General features: G+C 51.9%; 1 protein-coding gene across 1 annotated transcript; it reads right to left on the bottom strand.

Annotated features, from left to right (window-relative positions):
- Positions 1-4,593: 4,593 nt before the first annotated feature.
- Positions 4,594-7,449, bottom strand: LOC145522840 (glutathione S-transferase P). Its single transcript, XM_081531906.1, has 7 exons — positions 7,393-7,449; positions 7,160-7,195; positions 6,783-6,889; positions 6,572-6,659; positions 5,966-6,069; positions 5,041-5,148; positions 4,594-4,862 (listed from the first exon to the last, which is right to left on the bottom strand). Coding segments are annotated over exons 1-7 (633 nt in total). The 5' UTR covers positions 7,394-7,449; the 3' UTR covers positions 4,594-4,673.
- Positions 7,450-23,205: the final 15,756 nt, after the last annotated feature.

The raw sequence follows: 23,205 nt of genomic DNA on the forward strand, positions 1-23,205 counted from the left end.
CTGCCCTCGCACTCGCAGGCTGCCAACCTCGCCCACTGCCTGTTGCCAAGCGCAGGAGGCCAACCCAGATCTCCGCCAGGCCTGAATTCCTGATCGAGAGTGATGCCACCAAGTCTGCGCTGCTGCAGTAGGTGCCTCGAAACCCACCAGGCCCGAGTCAGCTGGGGAAGGAGGAAACCGCGAACCTTCTGGAGGTCAGCACCTCCGATTGTTGGGAGCTTTTTTCCTGCGCCAGGGTGATCCCACCAGCCATCCTAAGGTCCTCCCTTAACCCTTTACGCCAACAGCCTCAACATCAACCATCCCCCCCACCTCCTCGATCTTGCCCACCCCCCAATCCCCAGTCTTGCCCACTCCCAACCCCCGATCTTGCCCACTCCAAGTTCCTGATCACTGGCCTCTGCCCCAGACTCTGGATGCTGACCTTGACCTTCTCTCTTTTCCTGGCAAAGTGGGCAGTGAGAGGTGCCACTCAGAGTTCTTCCTTGGGGAGAGCCTTCTTCTCCAGGGTCCTTCAGGGCGGCCCACCCTGGCCGGAAGCCCAGCTCTTTGTTAGCCCCCAGGGGAGTAGGGCGGGTACAGGCATGTTGGCAACGTGAATCACCAACTCCTGCAGCTTCCCGGGTCCCTCAGTAACCACGTGCAGCGGAAGCAGTGCTCTTCAGCACATTGTCTCTGTCTTGGTGTTCTCAGGGACAAGTCAGACTGATACTCTGGTGATACTCTGGTTTAGCCTCCTCCAGGGCCCGTAAATGAGCCAAGAACTGTTCCTGGAAAGAGACTGTTTGGGGTCCTGCTTTCTCTCAACAGGATTTCTCCACTCGAGGAGGAAAATGCCAGAGGAAAAGGCTGCTGTGGCTGGGTCACCTCTCTGCAGAGGAGACTGCAAACACAACAGACAATGGCCAGACTATACATGGAAGTAGAATCTGACCCACGGCCTGCAGCGACCTGCCTGAAAAACAATCTCTTATTTATGATAACCAGACAGGAAGCCAGCCCACAATAGGTCAGACTTGTAGGAAGCCTGATGACTATCTCCAGGACGATTTAGGATAACCCTTGTAATAATTGCCCCAATAAGTGACTGCTTCCTTAATTTTCATCCCCTCTTCCAACTTAGGGGGCTTCCCTCGTAGCTCAGTGGGTAAAGAATCTGCATGCAGTGTAGGAGACCTGGGTTCAATCCCTGGGTCGGGAAGATCCCCTGGAGAAAGAAGTGGCAACCTGCTCCAGTATTCTTGCCTGGAGAATCCCATGGACAGAGGTTACAGTCCATGGGGTCGCAAGAGTCGGGGACACGACGGAGCAACTTAACCATCACCTTGCAACTTAGGACCAACCAGGGGAAGCCAAATCTGCTCCCCTAAGCAGTGACATAGGATGTCCCAGTTCCGGTCAGCCCGCCCAGAGCGCCCCAGGCTGACAGCCTCCATTCAAGGCACACCTGAAGTCTCCCCTTTTCAACCCCATAAGCTTTCCCACTCCTCTGCCTGCCTTTGAGCTCAGCCAATCAAGGGGCTGTGGCCGACTCCTGCCCTGAGGACACACACTGCTTGTTCTCATTTGCTGGTCTTTACTTTCACAGAGGGCTGCTAGAAGCAGCTAGGAGGAAAGCGGGGTTTCCGAAAGAGATGACAGAGGTGCTGCAGTCAGGAGATGCTGGAGCACCGACAGTGTCTGTCCGTCCACGGGCTCTGTCTGTCCACGGGGGCGGTGGACTAGGTGCGCAAGTGCAGTGAGCCCCCGGGCAGAGGGAGCAGCCCAGTCCAGCTCTGAAACAATCCTTTGCTCTCCCCAGGGGCCAAAGTCACCCTGCCAAGGTCACCAGGTCCAGGCTTGTCCCCAAGAGAATCTGTCCCACTTTGGCCCTGCAGCCAAATGTCCATGCCAAGGAGAGGACTGTGCCCTTTAGTCGCTCTGATCAGCTTGGTGTCTTCCTCCCAACCTCCCTCCAGAGAGACATTTTCTCAGACGTTTCCCCATCACTGACAGCTCTCAGGGCCTGCTCTGAGAGAGCCAGAGGGACCTAGTCCTGGGCTAGGGAGAATACCCGAGGGTCACAGCCCTCTCTCCTTCCCTGATCACCTTCAGAGGCAGGACAAAGGTGGGAGGTGACTGGATTCCGAAGCCTGAGCTGAGAGTAAAGGGTAGATCAGACAGGTTGGGTCAAGTTATGCTGCAGTAACAGACAACTTGAAAATGCCAGTAGTGGGACTTGCCTGGTGGTCCAGTGGTTAAGAATCCACCTTACAATGCAGGGGATGTGGGTTCGATCCCTGGTCGGAGAACTAGGATCTCACAAGTCTCAGAGCAACTGAGCCCATGCCCTTCAACCAGAGAGAAGCCTGCATGCTCCAACTAAAACCCAATGCAGTCATAAATTTAAAAAAGTAAAAAAGAAAATGCCAGTAGTGTAAAACCACAAGGTCTCTGCTCAGCCACTCCACATGCATTGCTCTATGCTGTCCTTGGACGTGAATCACCCACTCTACCCACAATCCAGCATCAGAACCTGTTATCTGGCCCCTCGCAACTGCAGAGGGGACAGAGAAGTTTGATTTTCCCATGTTATGGTTGAGCAATAGAAAAAGTCTTGCAAAGAGGGCTGTACTCTTGTTGGCCCAGCCTCCTGTATTCCTTAAAAGTCTAATCCTGATCTCCCTGCTCTTTTTCACAGCAGTAAAATCCATGGCACACCAACAAAGTCCTTTGTGTGTACACTTAGTGTACTTAGCCAGTCTCCTGTTGAGGGACACCTGGTCTGTTTTCAACCTGTGTGTGATCACAAGCAATAAAATGAATAACCTTGCTAGTGCCTTTGTTCACACATCAACAAATTAAACTTTCTGTGATTCAGTTTCTCATCCATAAACAGGGATAAGTGTACCTACTCAAGGGTGGTGAGAATTAAAGATCATATATACTGAAGTATTTATTATGATGCCTGGCATCCAAGGGACCCGATGAGCTTTAGCAATTATTATCATTATTTGCAAGGGCAGCTGTAGAGGGTTGGGGGATGCATGCCTCTTCAGTTTTGATCCACACTCCCTGAACCCCATTGGCAATGTCTGTTCCAGCCTCTAGTCAGTTTTCCCAGCCACCCACCCAAGGGCACTGCTCTCAGCTGTTCTGTGCCCCCAGGCCTCTCTGAGGGTGTTCAGGTATTCAGTCCCGATGCTGGAGCCACACCTGCTCCACGAATGGCTCCTAAGTAGGGCCTCTGGGTGTGGGATGGGTGCATGCATGTATTTCTCTGCCAACTCACCACCCCTGCAGCAGGCAGGCAGGACACCTTAGTCACCACACAGATGCCTCCCCTTGGGCCCTCAAGTGACATTTCCTGGAAGTCTCAACCTATTATGAGTTCTCCCATAAGAAACAAGAGAAGTTGGGACTTCCCTGGTGGTCCAGTGGTTAAGAATCTACCTTCCAATACAGGAGATGCGGGTTCCATCCCTGGTCTGGGAACTAAGAACCCACATGCTGCAGGGCAACTGAGCCCGCACACACAAGTTGAGAAAACTGCGCCACAAGAAAAGACCCAGCACAGCCAAGATTTTTTTTTTAATTTAATTAATTAAGAAAATTACTTTAAAAAAGAACTGAGAGGTAGACTTCCTGAGAGGTCAGATTTCCTACTTTGAGCAAGAAGCTCTGATGCTGGGCAAGGCTTCCCAGAGAAAGGTCTTCTCCTCCAGGCTGCAACACAGGGGGCTGCCCACGGCCCCTTCCCTCCAGCCATTCCTAGGAGCCCTGAGAGCCCCAGGCTATTTGCACCCCAATGCCTCCCCACTGTGGACACCCCAGAGCCAGCTCACCCAGGCTGGGTTGTTCTCTCTGCCCAGCCAACAAGGATGAGGAGAGAAGCAGCAGGAGAGGCACCTGGACCACTGTGCTGCTCCCATACCCGGGATGCACGGGGAAGCAAGGAGAGCCCCACCTGAGCACAAGTGACTGACCCTCCCACCTCCCAGCCGGGGCTGCTCTGAGCCACTCAGCTCTTCTCCACGCCCCTCCTCTTGGCCAAGGGCCCCTCAGCTCTTGCTGTCCTGCACAGGGGCCCTCTTGGCAGGTGGCTGGCTGAGGCCAGAAAGCATATTTATTTAAGTGAGCCAGTCTCTCTAGACTGTGGCAACATCCAGGGCAGGGGCCATAGTTAATTTCTCTTCCTGTTTTCTATTTTTTTCTTTCCCCTCTTTGTTTCTGGAGTTCAGTAAACACAGACCAGCCCAAGGGCTTCAGGAAGACACTGATTATGTTTTGAAAGCAAAAGTGTTAGTCACTCAGTCACTTCCGACTCTTTGTGATCCTAGGGACTGTAGCTTACCAGCCTCCTCTGTCCATAGACTTCTCCAGGCAAGAATACTGGAGTGGGCTGCCATTTCCTCCTCCAGGGGATCATCCCGACCCAGGGATCGAACCTGGGTCTCCCGCATATGAGGCAGATTCTTTCCTGTTTGAGCCACTAGGGCAGCCCGATTGTGTCTTAGGATCCAAATATCCCAGCCAGCTGCCCCGGCCCTCCCCAAGCCTGAGAACCTGAGGGGATCAGGGAGGCCCCTGCCCAGAAAACTCAAGGCTCACTGCTTCTCTCTTGGAAGTTTTATTGGTCCGCGGGAAAGGGAAGCAGGCAGTCCCCTGCCTCCCACGGAGAGTGCCGCAAGCCCTCACTGTTTCCCGTTGCCGTTGATGGGCCGGTTCACATGCTCCGGGGAGGCCAGGTAGGCCTTGAGCTTGGGCCGAGCGTTGAGGCGGGCCACATAGGTTGAGAGCAAAGGGAAGGGGTCCAGGCAGCTAGGGGCCAGGACCTGGTGAATATGAAGCAGGTCCAGCAGGTTGTAGTCCGCAAAGGAGATCTGCAGGGCAGAGCAGGGTGGGACTCAGAGGGTGTGGGAGTTGGGGGCGGGCAGGGCGCCCGAGGTGGTCCCCAGGTCTGCCCAGCTTCGCTGAACCCATGACTCCCATGCTGTCTCTGCACGGGTGTGCCATGTGGACAAAGTGGGGTGCGGAAGGGGCGGGAGGGGGCCAGCTCACCTGGTCGCCCACGATGAAGGCCTGGCCACCCTTGTTCTGGGACAGCAGGGTCTCGAAAGGCTTCAGGTGCTGGGGCAGTGCCTTCACATAGTCCTCCTTGCCCGCCTCCTGCCAGAAAGAGGCCACTGTGTATCATCCTCCTGGCCCTGGCCTGCTGCCCACCCCATCCCCGTCTCCCACCCCCGGGGATGCTCCCTTCTGTCCGCTCCATCTCAGTGGATCGCCACCCGCCTAGCACCGCCCTCCTCTCTTCACTCCCCACCCCAGGCTATTGCCACATCCTGTCCATTTCAGAGGCTGAGTCTTCTCTAGTCCACTCTTGTCATGATCATTCCCCATATTTGCAAAAGCCTCACAGGGATCCTTCCAGATCACACAGACACCACCCTGCTTAGACTCCCCAAAGAGTATCTCCAAGCCAGCTAGTCAAGGCCTTCAGGAGTGGGCCTGCTGTCTCTCCAGTTTCATCCATCTACTGATACTCTCCTTCGCACACACACAGAGGCACACCCTGCCTCTGCGAAACTGCTCCCAAGTGCCTAGATGTGCCCTGTGCCTGCACACTTCGTGCATCTGAAAGTACCAGCATCCCTTCCAGAAGCTCCTCCTTCTGCACCTGCTCCAGGAAGCCCTCCTGACCTCCCCGGGCTGAGGATCAGGGAACCACCTCTGGCTGGTCGTCTCCTGTCCTAGCACCGTTCTGCCATGACCTGCTACCTGACCAGGTCTCTCCCCCAGGCAGGGAGGCAGAGGGGTGTGTCCAGTCTATAATGGATTCTTATAGACTTGCTTTTGAGTCCCACCCCCAACCCCCACCCAGAGCCAGAATCAGCCAGAGCCACAAGTGGGGAGTGATATAGGGCGAGAAGGAATCCAGTCCCTTTCTTTCTTTGTCCTCAGTGTGAACCCCTATGCCCGTGCTTACATAGTTGGTGTAAATGAGGGAGATGTATTTGCAGCGAAGGTCCTCCACGCCGTCATTCACCATGTCCACCAGGGCCGCCTCCCGCTGGTCCTTCCCATACAGCCCTGGGGTGGTGGGAGAGCAGACGGCATGAGTGGGAGCCTGAAAGCCATGGCAACCTGACCCCCCCATCCCCCAGCCAGGCCATGTGGCTGCCCATGCGCCTGGGCCAGGCAGGAGGGAGCAGGATGCGCAGGAAGAACGGGGCTGAGTCTGCTATAGGGCAGGGATCTTCCCAACCCAGGGATCGAACCCAGGTCTCCAGCACTGCAGGTGGATTCTTTACCAGCTGAGCCACAAGGGAAGCCCAAGAATACTAGAGTGGGTAGCCTATCCTTTCTCCAGGGGATCTTCCCAGGAATCATACTGGGGTCTCCTGCGTTGCAGGCGCATTCTTTACCAACTGAACTACTAGGGAAGCCCTAGACAACCTCCAAACGCCTCTGTTCCACAGGGTGGCTAGGCGATTTGATTGACATGGAGGAGGCTCAGCAGGTGCTTAGGAAGGCTGGCTGATGCCTGCTGGCCCCCGGCTTGGGCTGAGCCACCTGCAGCGCCAGGACTCACCGAGGGTGCGGCCCAGGTGCCGCAGGATGGCGTTGGACTGGTACAGCGTGAGGTCTCCGTCCTGGAACTTGGGAAGCTGCCCATACAGCTGGGGGGGACGCACAGCTCTGTCAGAGGCACTGAGCTTGGCTGCCCCTCACCCTAGTCTTGCTCCCCACCGCTCCCCCACAAGGTCCAGCCCCTGAGCCGGGGACAGGACAAAAGTACTCACGCAGGAGGCCTTGAGTGGGCCCTGCCCCCAGGTCTGCATGGCCACCACCTCCTCCTTCCAGCTCTGGTCCTGATCGGCCAGGAGCATGCGCATGGCCTCGCAGCGCCCTGGGGGAGGGGAGGATGGGGCAGTGAGGGTGGGCAGTGCCCTGGGCAGGGGCCAAGGGGCTGGGGCCTGCTCGGATGACCTCACAGCACACAGTGAAGGGGTGGGCCAGGGCCAGAAGGCTACGGGTACGCTAGCCCGGGCAGCTCCGGGGTCCAGGAAGGAGGCTCGAGTTAGTAGCCACATGATGCCAGGAAAAAACCGGGGTGTGGGCTGCAGCCTCCAACCTCTGGCTCCCCTCCCACACCACCCTCGCCGTCCCAGGCCCCTACCTCTAACCGGGAAGTAGACGATGGTGTAGGGCGGCACTGCAGGATGCACAAAGAAGTCAGTTAGCGGCGGGACAGGCCTCTTCGGGGGAGACGACACCGGCCCGTCCTCCCCGGGGTCCCATCCCCGGCTCTGGGCGCTCCAGCCCGTCCCCTCGAGAGCCCCAACTGCCCACCCAAACATCCTGGGCGCCCCCCTCGGAATCCCTGGGAGCCCCAGGCAGCGGGGAACTCACTCCTGGCGACAGGGAAGTCGGCAAAGGCGGCGGTGGCGGCGGCGGCGGCAAAGCTCCAACGCACTCGGCAGCGGCCTGAGCCTTATAGCGGTGGGCGCGCCCCGCCCCGGCCCGGCCGGCCGGCCCGCCCCCCGTGCTGAGTCACGGCGCTGGCCGCGAGCCGCGGCGCCGCCGCCCCCTGCCCTACTGCTTAATCTCCGTCCCCTGGGGGCCCGCAGCCCGCCCGGACCGATTGCTGAACGTCCGCCGGGCACTGATGGGAGAGGGCTTCCAGAGCCCGGAGGGTCCGCGCAGTCCGACCCCTAGTGGGGTCGCGGACCCCAGGCAGGCAAACCCCTGCGTGTGGACACTTGTTCCACAGACAATAGGCAGATGCTGCACACAAAGACGGAGACACACCCCTGTGCACCGACGCGCGCACACCCAGCTCACGCCTTAGGTTGGCTTTTCAGACCCATGGGCCGTTTGGAGGCCCCCTTGGGGTCCTTGTATGACTCATGTGCCCTGCTGCCGCTTCCTTACCATTTTTCTCTAAATTAATTAATTTAAAAATTAATTGGGCTTCCCAGGTGGTGCTGGTAGTAAAGAACCTGCCTGCCGGTTCAGGAGATGTAAGAGATGCAGGTTTGATCCCTGGGTTGGGCCGATCCCCTGGAGGAGGGCATGGCAACCCACTCCTGTATTCTTGCCTGGAGAGTCCCATGGACAGAGGAGCCTGGTGGGCTACAGTCCATGGGGTCGCAGAGTTGGAGAAGGCTGAAGCGACACACAAAAATTAATTAATTGTCACTTCAGCTCAGATGTGCCGGCAGAGGGAACCTGTCTTTCTCCCCTAAGTGGAAGCAAGCGCCACTTGTGACAAGCACCTCACCGTAGAAATTTGACCTGAGAACTACATGGTTTTTAAAATCCCAGACAATGGGATACTGTGTGTGTGTGTGTGTTTGTTAGTTGCTCAGTCCTGTCTGACTCCTTGTGACCCCATGGACTGTAGCCCACCAGGCTCTGTGGTGCATTGAATTCTCCAGGCAAGAATACTGGAGTGGATTGCTATTTCCTTCTCCAGAGGTCTTCCCGACCTAGAGATCAAACTCAGGTCTCCTGCACTGGAGGCACATTCTTTACGGTCTGATCTTCCCTTTTCAAATGTGCCACTACCAAGGTTAGGTGTTTCTGGCACAATAACACCCAGCTGATCAGCATCCTTCAGTTCCATCAGGATTGAGAGCAATTTTAAAGGATTCCAGGACAAGCATCCAAGCTATTTAACCCCAACTATCCACCTGGGAGCCCCTTTCTGGGTTGTTCAGGCCCTACTCTTGGTCTCCCTGATGGCAGTGATGGAGAAAGCTTCAGAGAAGTGTGTCCAGGTGGTGTTTCATAAGGACCCCTTCCCCAGAGCTGGCTGAGCCAGCTGAGACTCCAGAGGAGCCAGGCCCCAGGCAGGACGCCTTGGGTTGGGCCCTGGGCAAGTTCTCCAAGCTCATCCAGGTGGGAGCTTCTGGACTTGGTGACTGTGTGGGGAAGAAAGCCTTATGGGAGATGGAGAGGGGGACCGGGAGGAGAGGCAGCCCCTGGGAGGACATCCAACATCCTGCTGGACCTGGTGAGTCCAGGTGTTTGTGGGACTAGGGTGGTTGGGGGCAGAGGCAGAAAGAGAACCCAGGAAGGAGTAAGGGGAACCGCATTCCTGCCTAAGGACCAGTGCGCCTCTCCTGACCCCCTTGACATGTCCTGAACCCCCACCCTGCCCCACCCCAGCAGGGATTCTTCAGGGGCCATGCAAAGCTGGAATAATACTTTCAATGTGTAACTTTCTAAGTGGATAATGAAACAATCATTTCCTTATACATCACCACTGGCCCGGGCAGAGGAGGTACAGGCAAGGACAGGCAGTGCTCTGAGGCAATCAGCTCTGGCCCTCGGAAGGGCTGGACCAAGCCATCAGCACAGTCCTTGGGCCTTAGAACATGCTCCAGGTCCCCACCCCGCAGGGGCCAGCACTTAGGGTCTCTGTTCCTCCCCCACTCACAACCCTCTTCCCTCAGGTCCCACCAACACAACCCTCTTCCCTCAGGTCCCACCAATACCGTCTTCATCCCTTAAGGCACAAAACTCTTTTTCTTCCAGAAGAGCTCCCTTTGCTTATTTGACCTGAGCTAAGAGTCACCTGAAATTTGCCTCCCCCAGTTCTTAACATCCAGTATTCCATGAGCTACAAAGAACAAAGAAAAACATTAAGAAACAGTTGCAATCAAAACCAACCTTCCTGTACAGTTCCCTTCCAGCTACATTCTCCCTGTGCAGCACATTCCACAGCCCTGATGAGTACCACACACCCCCACCTGCAAAGACACACCCACACCCGCACAACTCTTTCACACACATCACACACACTCAAATGCACCCGCACACTAGAATCTCACCAGGCACCGCAGAGGCCCCCTCCTCTGGGCTCTCCAGGGCCTGAGAGGGACAGCCAGACCACAGGGTCTTCCTGTACAGGCAGGGTCCTTGCTGCTGTTCAGTCGCTCAGTGTCCAACTCTCTGCGACCCCAGGGACTGCAGCATGCCAGGCTTCCCTGTCCTTTACCATCTCTCGGAGCTTGCTCAAACTCATGTCCATTGAGTTGGTGATGCCATCCAACCATCTCGTCCTCTGTCGCCCCCTTCCCCTCCTAGGTCTGGGTAATTCAAGTGGGGGCTTGAGGTGGACGAGGTTGGGGGGTCACCCTGGCTGGTGTTCCCCGCCCCCACCCATCCTGCTGTGGCCCCAGCCCCAGGTCTCTGTCCCTTTCCCATGGTTCTGAGTAGACTTAACCTCTCTGATTGCCCTGGGGTTTACAGGAGCATTTGCCTACCCCTCCTCTCCTTCCCTGTGCCATGTGGACCTTAAGAGATCTCCAGGGTTCATTTTATTTTTTCAGGCAGGGCTTTATTGGTGCCTCTACCCATATTCGACCCCTGGGTCAGGAAGGTCCCCTGGAAGAGGAAATGGCAACCCACTCCAGTGTTCTTGCCTGGAGAATTCCATGGACAGAGGAACCTGGTGGGCTACAGTCCGTGGGGTCCCAAAGAGTCTGACACGACTGAGTGACTAATACTTTCACTTTTACTTTCTGGTAACAGCAAGGGAGATGGATAACAGAGCAAACAACAGCTTCCCTTCCTCTCTGGCGTGTTATGGGGGGCGGTGGTGGTGAGTGAGGGTAGGGGTGTGTCCAGGGGTCAGAGCGGAGGGCTAGCTTAGGTGTTTTGTCCACTCCTCTGGTGGTTCCCGAGTTCATTTCAACTTGTCTCATCCCCCTCTGCTCCTGTGGCACAGTCGCAGGGCCCTCCTGGGCCGTTCCTGCCTGCTGGACCGCAGGGGTGTGTGTAGCACGCATGCACCTCAGATTCTGGTCCGCTGTCATCGCTTGTCTCCTCTGGCTCCGGCCTCCCCCTTTGTGTGCATTTAGTCGGTTCCGTGTTCCCTTTATCCCCACATTCCATTCTGCTGCATCCCAGGTATGTGAACACTCGATTTACATAAGTAGCTCCAGGTTGCCGTCCCAAATGGCTGCTCTAGCCTGCCCCAAACCCCAGCTACTCTTCAGATTCATTCCTACCCTTCAGACTCATTCCAGACCCATGTACCCCCAACATGCGGCATCAGCAGCTTTGGAATGTTCGCCAGTCCCATCGGTATATTGTTCTAAATGGCATCCCTCTTTACTAAGGATCTGCATCATCTCTTCCCATGCACCTTGAATTTTGCTTTTCTCTTCTGTTTTTCCCTTCATATCCTGACCATTTTCTATTTGATTTGCTGCCTATTTCTTGTTGATTTGCAGGAGTTTATTCTAGATATCAGGCTTCCCTGGTGGCTCAGACAGTAAAGAACCTGCCTGCAATGATGGAGGCACTGGGTTCCCATCTGGGTTGGGAAGATCCCCTGGAGAAGGGAATGGCTACCCACTCCAGTATTCTTGCCTGGAGAATCCCATGGACAGAGAAGCCTGGAGGGGTACAGTCCTTGAGGTCACTAACGTTTCAAGCATTACAAACCTCTGTCCACTCGGTCTCTTCCCTTTGTTCAAGACGTCTTGCGTGAAACAGTGTAATCAAATTCATAGATGTCTTGCGTGAAACAGTGTAATCAAATTCATAGATGTCTTGCGTGAAACAGTGTAATCAAATTCATAGAAGTGTTTCGTTAAACAGTGTAATCAAATTCATCAGGAGCGTTTTCTCTGGGGGAGTGGATTGCTTGTGTTTTGTGCTTTTGAAACTTTGTTTAAAAATCCTTTTATTTCTGAATGTTTTTATTTTGTTCTGTGTTGTTTTCAGCTGTGCTGTGCGGCATGCGGGATCTTACTTCCCCAACAAGAGATGGAACCTGTGCCCTTTGCATTTGAGACATGGAGTCCTAACCACTGAGCCACCAGGGAAGTCCTGCTACTGCTTGTTTTAACGACAGGAGAGAATACATGGAACATTTATACTTGCATAACTTGTAAGAGGCAATATTTTCTAGTTAGGTCACACAGCTTGGGGATTAATAATAAAAACAAAAACAAGTGAAAAAAAGTCTTTAATTACTGCCTTGGATCACAATAATATGCTCTTATGTTTTCTTTTATTAACTTTGTCAAGTCACTTTCACATTTACACCATCCATCCGTCAAGAGGCCGCCTTGCCTGTACTGTCAGGGAGGAAGTCACCTCGCCAACACCATCCCCTGAACAATGTACTGACTTATTATATACCGAGCTCCTGGAGGTGTCGGGTCTGCTTGTCAGTTCTGTATTCTCTTCTGTGTCTGTTCCTTGGTCAGTGCCATCATTTAAAAAAAAATATTTATTTAGTTAATTTACTTATTTGGCTGTGCCAGGTCTTAGCTGAAGCACATGGGATCTTTTAGTTGCAGCTTATGGCATGTGAACATGTGGGGCAACCCAGGATCGAACCCAGGCCCCCTGTATTGAGAGCAAGGAGTCTTAGCCACTGGACCACCAGAGACATCCCCGTAAATTTTTTTTTTATTATTACTATAGCTTTATACGGCTTCCTCAGTGGCTCAGACAGTACAGAATCTGCAATGCAGGAGACCTGGTCTTGATCCCTGCGTTGGGAAGATCCCCTGGAGGAGGGGATGGCTACCCACTCCAGTATTCTTGCCTTGAGAATCCCATGGACAGAGGAGCCTGGTGGGCTACAGTCTGTGGGGTCACAAAGAGTCAGACGGGACTGAGTGACTAACACTTTCACTTTCATGGTCTTATAACTCTGGTAAGGAAACGCGCACACTCCTTCCCCGAGCCCTCCTCTTCGCTGAAGTTTTTCTTAGCTATTTATGAATCTTTATTCAAATAGGAAAAGGAGTACGTCAAGGCTGTATATTGTCACCCTGCTTATTTAACTTATATGCAGAGTACATCATGAGAAACGCTGGGCTGGAAGAAACACAAGCTGGAATCAAGATTGCCGGGAGAAACATCAATAACCTCAGATATGCAGATGACACCACCCTTATGGCAGAAAGTGAAGAAGAACTAAAGAGCCTCTTGATGAAAGTGAAAGAGGAGAGTGAAAAAGTTGGCTTAAAGCTCAACGTTCAGAAAACTAGGATCATGGCATCTGGTCCCATCACTTCATGGCAAATACATGGGGAAACAGTGCCAGACTTGATTTTTTTGGGCTCCAAAATCACCGCTGCTGGTGATTGCAGCCATGAAATTAAAAGATGCTGACTCCTTGGAAGGAAGGTTATGACCAAACTAGATAGCATATTTAAAAGCAGAGATATTACTTTGCCAACAAAGGTCCGTCTAGTCAAGGCTATGGTTTTTCCAGTAGTCATGTATGGATGTGAGAATTGGACGGTGAAGAAAGCTGAGCGCCGAAGAATTGATGCTTTTGAACTGTCGTGTTGGAGAAGACTCTTGAGAGTCCCTTGGACTGCAAGGAGATCCAACCAGTCCATCCTAAAGATCAGTCCTGGGTGTTCATTGGAAGGACTGATATTGAAGCTGAAACTCCAATACTTTGGCCACCTGATGCAAAGAGCTGACTCATTGGAAAACCTGATGCTGGGAAAGATTGAGGGCAGGAGGAGAAGGGGATGATGGAGGATGAGATGGTTGGATGGCATCACCGACACAATGGACATGGGTTTGGGTGGACTCCAGGAGTTGGTGATGGACAGGGAGGCCTGGCATGCTGCGGTTCATGGGGTCGCAAAGAGTCGGACACGACTGAGCGACTGAACTGAACTGATTCACCTATAAAAATGCTTTTGTGAATTTATCAAATTTCTCCAAAATATCCAACTGAATTTTGATTAGGGTGGCATTATATTTAGAGATGAATTTGAAGACAGCTCACATCTCGATAACTTTGTCATCTTACCCTACATTATTGTCTGAAAGAAAGTGAAAGTTGGTCGATCAGTCGTGTCTGACTTTTGCAACCCATGGACTGTAGCCGACCAGGTTCTTCTGTCCATGGAATTCTCCAGGCAAGGATACTGAAGTGGGTTGCCATTCTCTTCTCCAGGGGTTGTTCCCAATCCAGCCATTGAACCTGGGTCTCCTGTTTTGCGGGCAGGTTCTTTACCGCCTGAGCTATTAGGGAGGTCCACATGATGGTCTTGTTCTCTGCTTATTCAGATTCTCTTCAATATATTTTATTAAAGTTTTCTGCCAAGAGGTTTTACATATTCTTATATATTCTAGACGGGGCTTCCCAGGGGGCTCAGTGGTAAAGAATCCACCTGCAATGCAGGAGACAAGGATTCAATCCCTGGGTCAGGAAGATCCCCTGTAGAAGGAAATGGCAGCCCAGTCCAGTATTCTTGCCTAGGAAATATCATGGACAGAGGAGCCTGGCAGGCTATAGTCTGTGGGATTGCAAAGAGTGGGACATGACTTAGCAACTAAACAACAACAAAATATATTCTAGATACTTTGTATCTAGCTGCTCTGAGTAAAACCTGTTTTTTTAGCTGGGTATTAAAGATGTAGAGAAATTCTAGAAATACTATGATTTTGTAGGTTTCTATCTAGCAATGTTACTGAAATCTTATTGATTCTAATAGTTGGGTCCATTCTAAATGAATGCTCACATCATCTGCAAATAAGAAGAGTTCTATCTCTTTTCTTCCAATCCGTACAGCTTTAATTTATTTTACTTTGTTTATTTCATTGACCAGCACCTTCAGAACTATATTAAATATAAATATCTTGCTTTTGATATTAAAGGGACATGTGAGCATGAATGAAGAAGGAAATGTCTTATCTAAATCCTCCCTTTTCGCATGGCTCAGGGTGACTTTGCCCCTGGTCAGGGTGTCTGAGCCAGGGTTAAAGGCCATTATGTAGAATATCTGCTGTGAATTTTTGGCATGGAAACTGCATTGAGTTCAAGAAATTCTCTTCTGTTCCCAATTTAATAAGAATTTGTGTCATAAATAAATAAATCTTATTAAATGCGTTTCCTACATTGCTTAATGTAATCAGATGGTGTTTCTCTTTTATTTTTATTTGTGTAGAGAATTATACTGATACATTTCTAATGAGTTCCTGTTTTGTTTTGTTGTTGTTGTTGTTTAGTTACTAAGTCGTGTCCAACTCTGTTGTGATATCCATGGACTGCAGCACTACTAGATGATGTATGTGTTGAGGCAGTCCTAGCAAGGGTTGGAAAAGAATTTCCAGACAGAGTATTGCAGAAAGGAGTGAGTTTATTAAGAACAAAATAGCAGAGGTATTGTGGGTACTGTGGGCACAGTGGGTTGACAGCAAAGACCCAGCAAAACCAAAAATAAATAATTTTTTTAAAAAAGAAGATTATTTTTAAAACAGTAAAACAGAGCTGAGACTCCCCTGTGGTCCAGCGGCTGGGACTACTGACTCCCAGTGCTGGGGGTCTGGGTTCCATCCCTGGTCAGGGAACTAGATTCCCACATGCCACAGCAAAGAGTTCACATGCCGTGAACTATCAGACCTGATGCAGCCAAATAAATAAATAAATTCAAATAAAATAAAAGGGAGCTCCTCAGATGTGACTACAGACGCTGTGGTCCGGATAGTTCCTTGTTGTGAAGGGCTGTCCTGTATTCTGCAGCTTGCCTCTCAGCATCCCTTCTACCCATTACAAGCCAGCAGCCTCCCCTGGATGATAAAGAATGTCCCCAGACAGTGCCAGATGTCCCCTGGGGGCGCTCAATCTCCAACAATTGAAAACCACAAGTCCAGAAGGACTTTTTCATCCTCTCTTTCACTTCAATTTTAAATGCATCCGGAGCTCCAGCAAGAGGGAGAGCCGCGGTTGCACTTTGGATATGTTCTTTAGGGAGACGTTTTCTCCTTAGAAATGCTGCGATATTTTTCCTCTTCTCTCTCTTTATCACCATGACACCAAACTTCTGCTCTGAGGTGAAAAAACAGACATACCCCTCTGCAATCAGGGCCTGAGCTGCCACTCTGATACTGCTCTCTCTCTCTCTTTTTTTTTTAAACAATAATTGCTCCCGCTTCCTTCTGGGTAAGCGCCCACCTGGCTACGTTGTTTCGGGGTTCTGGTATCCCATTGCCATGGGGAACCCAAATCTTCATAGCTTCTCCTACTGTCGCCCTGGCCTGCAAAGGGGCATGGCCATGCACAACCTTTACTGCTTTGGTTTATGTGGAGTTCCCACACTTATGCAGAATATCCAGTCCTGCGTGCCTACTTCTCTGAGCCTTATACCTGTACTTCCCTCATAGCTCAGTCGGTAAAGAATCTGCCTGCAATGCAGGAGACCTGGGTTCGATTCCTGGGCCGGGAAGATCCTCTGGATAAGGAAATGGCAACCTCTTCCAGTATTCTTGCCTGGAAAAGTCCATGGACAGAGGAGCCTGGCAGGCTACAGTCCATGGGGTCACAAAAGTCAGACACGACTTAGTGACTTAACCCATACCTATACCTTCCACCATCTACCATGGCAGTCCTAGCATTTCTACCTCACTTGGTGTGGATATTACTGCTAAAAGCCACCTTAACAGTGCTAGTGCCCCATTTCCTAGGATTCTTGCCAGAAATTGGGTCCAATAACCCTGGGGAGTGTTCCCAGGTCAATAAACTCTCCTTGTTTCAACATCAGATTCTTTTGATCACCATCCAGCCCCTGGCATGTTCTCCTGGTCCGTGCTGTCTGGGTCTCTGGCTCCTTTGAATGCAGTCTTATTCCTCCTTTATCAACCCACCTTGTCCCCACCTGGTCATATGGTGACCTCACCTAGTTATTTGCACAGTGGTTGGAAGAGCCTGGGGCAGGGGTGGGTGGGGGGGAGCTGCGTGCTGCACGCTGCTGTCTTACTTGCATCTTCTTCAAGCAAATGGGACAGGGGTGGGGGTGAGCATTAGCCCTTAACCGAGAGTAGTGGGGCACTTCTGGTGTGAAGATTCAGCGGAAGCTGGAGATTCAAGAGTTTGGGGGTGTGTCAGCCCAGATGTTGCCCTGCCGTACAGCAGAGTCTCCTGACCTGGGCATGGCAGATCTGCCTCGATGGAAACTATACCTTCTTTAGAGCTCAGCTGTTCTCCGGATTAAGTTCCTGGCCTGGCACTCTGACCTCCAGCTCTGCAGGGAGGTAGAAGCCTAGCTCTCTTCCTTCACACCCCTTAGCTTTCCATCCCAATTCAATGTGCTCAGCCTTTCACTGTCTTTTTTTCCAAAGCATCAATCAGGCTTAGCAGTGGACATCTGATTCCACCATCCTTGTAGGTACACCTGCCCTTCTGTTTCTCACATGCCTGATCTACCTCGACAGCTGGTACATTCCTTTCCACTGCCTCCCTCCCCGCCCCCAATTAAAGTATGGCAGTCATTCTGTTACCTGGGCTAGGAGCTCTCTCTGCCACTAGCGTGGCATATCATCATGGCCAGCTGGGTGATGAGTGACCCTGCTCCAAATGCCCATTGAGTGTCTGCTTTCCGGGTCACTTCTGTTATCAGCTGTTATATGGGCTCCCCAGGAAACAGAGCTCAGCCTGTGGAAGGTTTATAGGGAGAGTTCTTAGGGTCAACACCCCGGGGAAAGAAAGGAAGGAAACAGGATTGAGTGGAGGGATAAACTGAGCTGAAGTGGGGTATCCATGAAGGTCTCAGCCAACCCCATGAGAAGTGTGGGAGCTGGATGGTTCTGGAAGATTGTCCTGAGTTCAGACAAAGGTTGAGTGTTTTTACTCCTTTGTCAACCAGTCACTGGGGGCTTCCCTGGTGGGTCCAGTGGCTAAGACTTGTGCTCCCAATGCAGGGAGCAAGGGTTTCAATTCCTGGTCGGGGAAACTAGATCACACATGGCTCAGCTAAAGATCCCCCTCCCTGCAACAGAGACCGAAGGTACGGCGTGTCGCAACGAAGACTCAGCACAAGGGCTTCCCTGGTGGCTCAGTGGTGAAGAAGGTGCCTGCCTGGTAAATCAGGAGACACGGGTTCAATCCCTGACCCAGGCAGATCCCACAAGAGAAAAGCCCGGGCAGCAACGAAGACCCAGCCCAGCCAAAAACAAATAAATAAATAAAATTATTTTTTGAAAAAAGACTCGGCACAGCCAAACAAATAAATAAACAGAACTTCCATTAAAAAATTAATCAACCAGTCCCTGGATGTGGGCTGGGAAGGAGGTGTGAACTCAGGCGTGCACTCGAATGTCTTCCAAAGCAGTTCCAAAGAGGGCTGGCAGGCCAGGGCTGTTTGCCACCAGCGTGCCCAGGGCTGGGGAGTTGGTCCTGCCCTTCGGTTCAGAAGGGAATTCTTCGCAGCAGGTAGTACAGCATCTCCCCCGAGAGGAAAACTGAAACACGGAAGAGAGAATTCTTAGAAGTTCAAAATGATTGTCAACAGAAAAATCTAACTAAAGGGTTGCAGTATAAAGAGGCGTTTTATGATTTTTTTGCTGTTACTGTTCAGCAGGTAAAAGAAAAAGACTAGCGGCAAGAAAAATGAAACCAGGAGTTCTGACATCCAACTAACAGAGCAGAGAAAATGAGATTATTGCACAGGTGGTAGGAGAGGGTTTTATGAGCTAACGGACATGCATCTCCAGACTGAAAACCCTTAGGAATCCAGGGGAATGAAGGAAAAAAAAAAGACTGACATCTACAGCCATGGCTGAGGAGTTTCAGAATATCCAGAGTGAAAAAATCTAAAAGCTTCCCTGGAGGAAAAAAAGCACTGCTCACAAAAGAGTGAAATCAGACTGGCCTTAGACCCCCTACCCCCCAGCACTCCCTCACCTCCCTACCCCAGCAACCCAGGGTAGAGGTGAGAGGACCTCCAGCTTGAGGTGGGGACGATTTCCAGCCATGAATGTCCACTCAGCCAAATGATGGGTCAAGTGGAAAGATAGACATTTTAGATATGAAGGGCTTGAAAAATCTAGCTTCCATGCCTTTCTTAGGAATCTATGTGAAGTTTCACTGCAGCCAAATCAGGGTGTGAAGCAAGAAAGTAGACCAGGGACCTGGAGCCCCTCTCTGCTCCCCCAAACCCAACAGCACCCAGCAGCCTGGGCTGACACCTCTGTGAGCCACGCCCCGGGAGGAGGAGCCCAGGAATTGGGAGCCACCCCCTCAAATTGCTCTGGGCCCCTCCCTCGGTGGGTTCAGCTGCCTGCAGAGGGGAAAGGAGCCCAGGGGCCTGGGCAAGCACGGGCCGGTCACTGTGACTGCCTGGCCTCTGGGGGCTCTGCCGTGGGCCTCGCTGAAAGAGGCTGACAGCAGCCAGTCTCGGGAGCTCCACCTCCCAAGGGAGAGCCAGTCCCCAAGAGCGGGCTGATGCCAGGGAAAGCCCATGGCCCTAGGCTGATCCAGCGCCAGTCTGTGCCCACCGACCTGCCATGAGAAGCGTGATCGAGGGCTCGAGTTCAGTCAGGCCTCAGAGGCCAAGCCAGGGGCACGAAAGGAAGACAACTTCACCCCACCACCCCCTAGAGAGCTGAGAGGGACTGGGGCTGGATTCCTGGGGCTCCGGGACACTGCTCACATCATTGGTGGTGTCCCAGCACAACCGGATAACCGGGTGAGCTCATTTAGCAGTTTAGCATTCAGAGTAATCCCCTCAAACCTCCTGAAGCAACCGGAAACCCCAGAATGGCTTCCATCTCCAGCTGCGCTGGAGCAGGACCAGCTGGTGACAGTGAGGCTCTTCAAGGGTCTGTGTCCTCTTAGTGCCAGGATGCTGACGTCCACCGCGCTCAGGGGCAAGGTGAAGGCCGCAGGCACAGCTCCCCCCGCACAGGCCTTGAGAAAGTAGCAGCAACAGTCCTGGGACAACCCTGGAGGGCCAGGGGTTAGGAGTCTGTGCTTCCACTGCAGAAGGCACAAGTTCGATCCCTGGCAGGGGAACTAAGATCCCGCATGCCAAGTGGTGCAGCCAAACAGTAAATAAAACAGTCCAATAGCCCAATAGCCCAGGGACTTCTCTGGTGGTTCAGTGGTTAAGAATCGGTCTGCCAATGCAGGGGGCACGGGTCCACTTCCTGGTCCAGGAAGATCCTACATACCTGGGGGCAACTAAAGCCTGTGCACCCCAATACTGAAGCCTATGTTCCCATGCTCCGAGACAAGAGGAGCCACCATAATGAGAAGTGTGTGCACCACAACTAGAGAAAGCCCATGTGCGGCAACAAAGATCCAGTGCAGCCCAAAATAAATTTGGAAAAAAAATTTTTAATTTAAAAATAATAGCCCTGCCACCAGATAGACCATACCTCACCATTGCACGGCTCTCAGGGACCAGCCTGCACCCCACCTGCTTTACTAAAAGCCTGGGAAGACGCAGTTAGGGTCCAGAGCTGAGTGGTTGTTGTTCAGTCGCTAAGTTGTGACTTTGCAACCCCATAAACTGCAGCACGCCAGGCTTCCCTGTCCTTCACTATCTCCCAGAGTTTGTTCAAACTCATGTCCATTGAGTTGGTGATGCCATCCAATCATCTCATCCTCTGTTGCCCCCTTATCCTTCTACCCTCTTTCCCAGCATCGGGATCTTTTCCAGTGAGTTGGCTCTTCGAATCAGATGGCCAAAATATTGGAGCTTCAGCATCAGCATCAGTCCTTTCAATGAATATCCACAGTTGATTTCCTTTAGGATTGACTGGTTTGATCTCCATGCTGTCCAAGGAACTCTCAAGAGTCTCCTCCAATACCACAGTTCGAAAGCATAGGCCTCCACAAACTGAGCAATCAAGAAGGCAAGTCCCCTACCCTTGTGGCACTTGAGTTATAGTTCCCCATCTTCAAGGGCAAGAGTGCAATCTTGGGGCCAAGTGGCTTGCATTAAAGTCCTAGCTCCCCCACACTTTCAGGGACCTTGGCCTCGCTCCTTAGAATTTTTGTGCCTCCGTTTCCTCATGTGCAAAGTGGGGACAAGCTGTGTCCCCACAAGCTGTGGGGATTAAATGAGATGATCCTGGCACACAGAGGTATCATTCATACTCAGCCTGGTCCCTGCCCACTGCCCTGCACTCCAAATAGAGCTACAGAGTCTTCTCTCCCACCTACCCAGTTAGCAGAGGGAAGGTGGTCAGAACCCACTGGGCCAACTCAGGATCCAGACCTCTGGTCCTGCCCATCTATCCTGGGATATTCCCAGATGCCTTTTCTGCTCTCAGGATCTCTGCTCCTTGAGACTGGCTCCAGGGAGCACACTCCACCTCAGAGCCATCACCACACCTGCCAGGGGCTGATGAGTTCTTGCCTCGTGTGGGAGAAGCTGGTAAGGTTTTTCCTCCTTACACACATCCTGAGACACGCAGCCAGGGACCGTCGGGTGCAGGTCCTGGGCTGTGGGGCGCACCCTTCCTCTTTAGATGCCAAGGTTCTGGCACCCTCCTGAGGCGCAGCCAGGGAGTGCAGCGGCCAGGAGGAAGGTGCAACCCAGGAAGAGACTTGGCACAGAAAGACAGGACCAGAAGATGCTGCCCAAGAATAGTGGGACCATCCACCATCTCACACCCTCCACAGCTTTTTCTTGAGTATCTACTGAATATCAGGAACTGTTCGAGGCACTGAGAACTCAGCAGGGGATGAGACAGAGTCCCTGAGCCCATGGAACCTGCCTGATCCCCTCCTTCCTGTGCATTGACAGATCCTATCAATAAACACCCATGGGACTAAATATATCAGCCACTCGCCTTCCCAAGGTTGGAAAAACTCACCAAAAAACTTACCATAACAAGCCCCTTCTGTCTCAGGCTGGGACTCCTCAGAAGGCAGAGTCCGAGACCAGGACATGGCTTGGGACAGGCTGCTGGTTTGGGGCAGTGGTCCAGGGAGCAGGAGTGAGGGGACAGGGAGACTGGGACGAGATGGAGCTGAGCCGGTGAGCCTCGAGTCAGGAGCACCGTCCTCTCCCCGCAGGCTGGGTCAGTCCGTTCACATTGGTTTGAGTGGGGTTTCTGTGGCTGGCAGTCCAAATCGTTCTAACACAACTGGAGGAGAGAGTATTAGGAGTGAGCCCTCCACCCCTGTGGTGGTGGCATGTTTGTGGGCTTCAGGGGATGCTTGGTAGAGTGTGAGAGAATCACTGCTGTCAAACCAGGGATGTGTTACCCCAGCCAGACGGGGGCTTGGGCGGAGCCCACAGGGAGCTTCCCTGGGGGCCAGTATATGAAACAGAACTGAAAAAAACCAGTTACAGAGCAGGCAGCTTATCCACTCCCCCAACCTTGATTCTTTAAATAATTGGTTGAATATGAATTGATCCCCCCACCCCCGCCAAGTGCTGAAAATGGAGAAAAAAGGGACTTCTCGATAACACTGCTTCTCTTTGCTGAGGATTTTTGCAAAGCCTATTCACTAGAAATCATTGTCAATTGAAAATCAGAACTTCCAAACCAAATGCTGCATAGGGTCATGCTGGGTATTGGCAGCAAGTAACTTATTTTACCAGCTGCATGGTAAACCCTAGAAGGTGCCTCCCCAGCAAGTGTGGTTCAGAGACCCCCTTCCCCTGGCTGGAGCTCAGAGGAGATGGGACAATTGTGTGACAGAGTCAGCTGGAACGAGCCTGGGTCTCCAACACCAAGGGGAGTGGAAACCAGCCCATCCAGATGACTCTGGACTGTTAGTTGAGCAAGAAAAGAACTAACTTCTTTCAGCTTCTGTTATTTGAAAGCTTTGTAACCTCAGTTGAACTTGTATCCAATAATACACAACTGGAAGCAAGAATTCCCAGGTGGTTCAGTGGTATAGAATCCACCTGCAATGCAGGAGACACAGGTTCGATCCCCTGGAGAAGGGCATGCAATCCACTCCAGTATTCTTGCCTGGGAAATCCCAGGGACAGAGGAGCATGATGGGCTACAGTCCACGAGGCTGCAAAGGATCAGACACGACTGAGTAACTAAAGAGTAATAACAAAGAAGCAGAAAGGTAGGCAACGGATGTGAAGGTTTTTTCCAGCCCCCGAAAGTGAATATGTTTCTGTAAACAATCTCTTTTTTTAAAGCAGATTCTATATGGCCAAACTTAATATTTAATATGTGATGACTAAATATTTAAAACCTTTGGCTTGAAAGGGGAGCAGATTACTGGCCACCTGTGCCCATATTCCAGAGTCCAACTCTCATCGTTAAAAAAAAGTGTCTGTGATTTCCCTGGTGGCCCAGGGAAATGGTTAAGACTCCGCCCTCCCAATGCAGGGGGCCCAGGTTCCATCCCTGGTCAGGCTACTAGATCTCACATGCCACAACAAAATAAATAAATAAAATAAAACTGCTTGTTGTATGTATAGGATGGATAAACAACAAGGTCCTACTGAATAGAATAAAACACTACAAACAATA

This window comes from Giraffa tippelskirchi, chromosome 10 (genome assembly GCF_054371585.1).
Source record: "Giraffa tippelskirchi isolate mGirTip1 chromosome 10, T2T-mGirTip1v1.2.pri, whole genome shotgun sequence".
In the NCBI taxonomy this organism is placed as follows: Eukaryota; Metazoa; Chordata; class Mammalia; order Artiodactyla; family Giraffidae; genus Giraffa; species Giraffa tippelskirchi.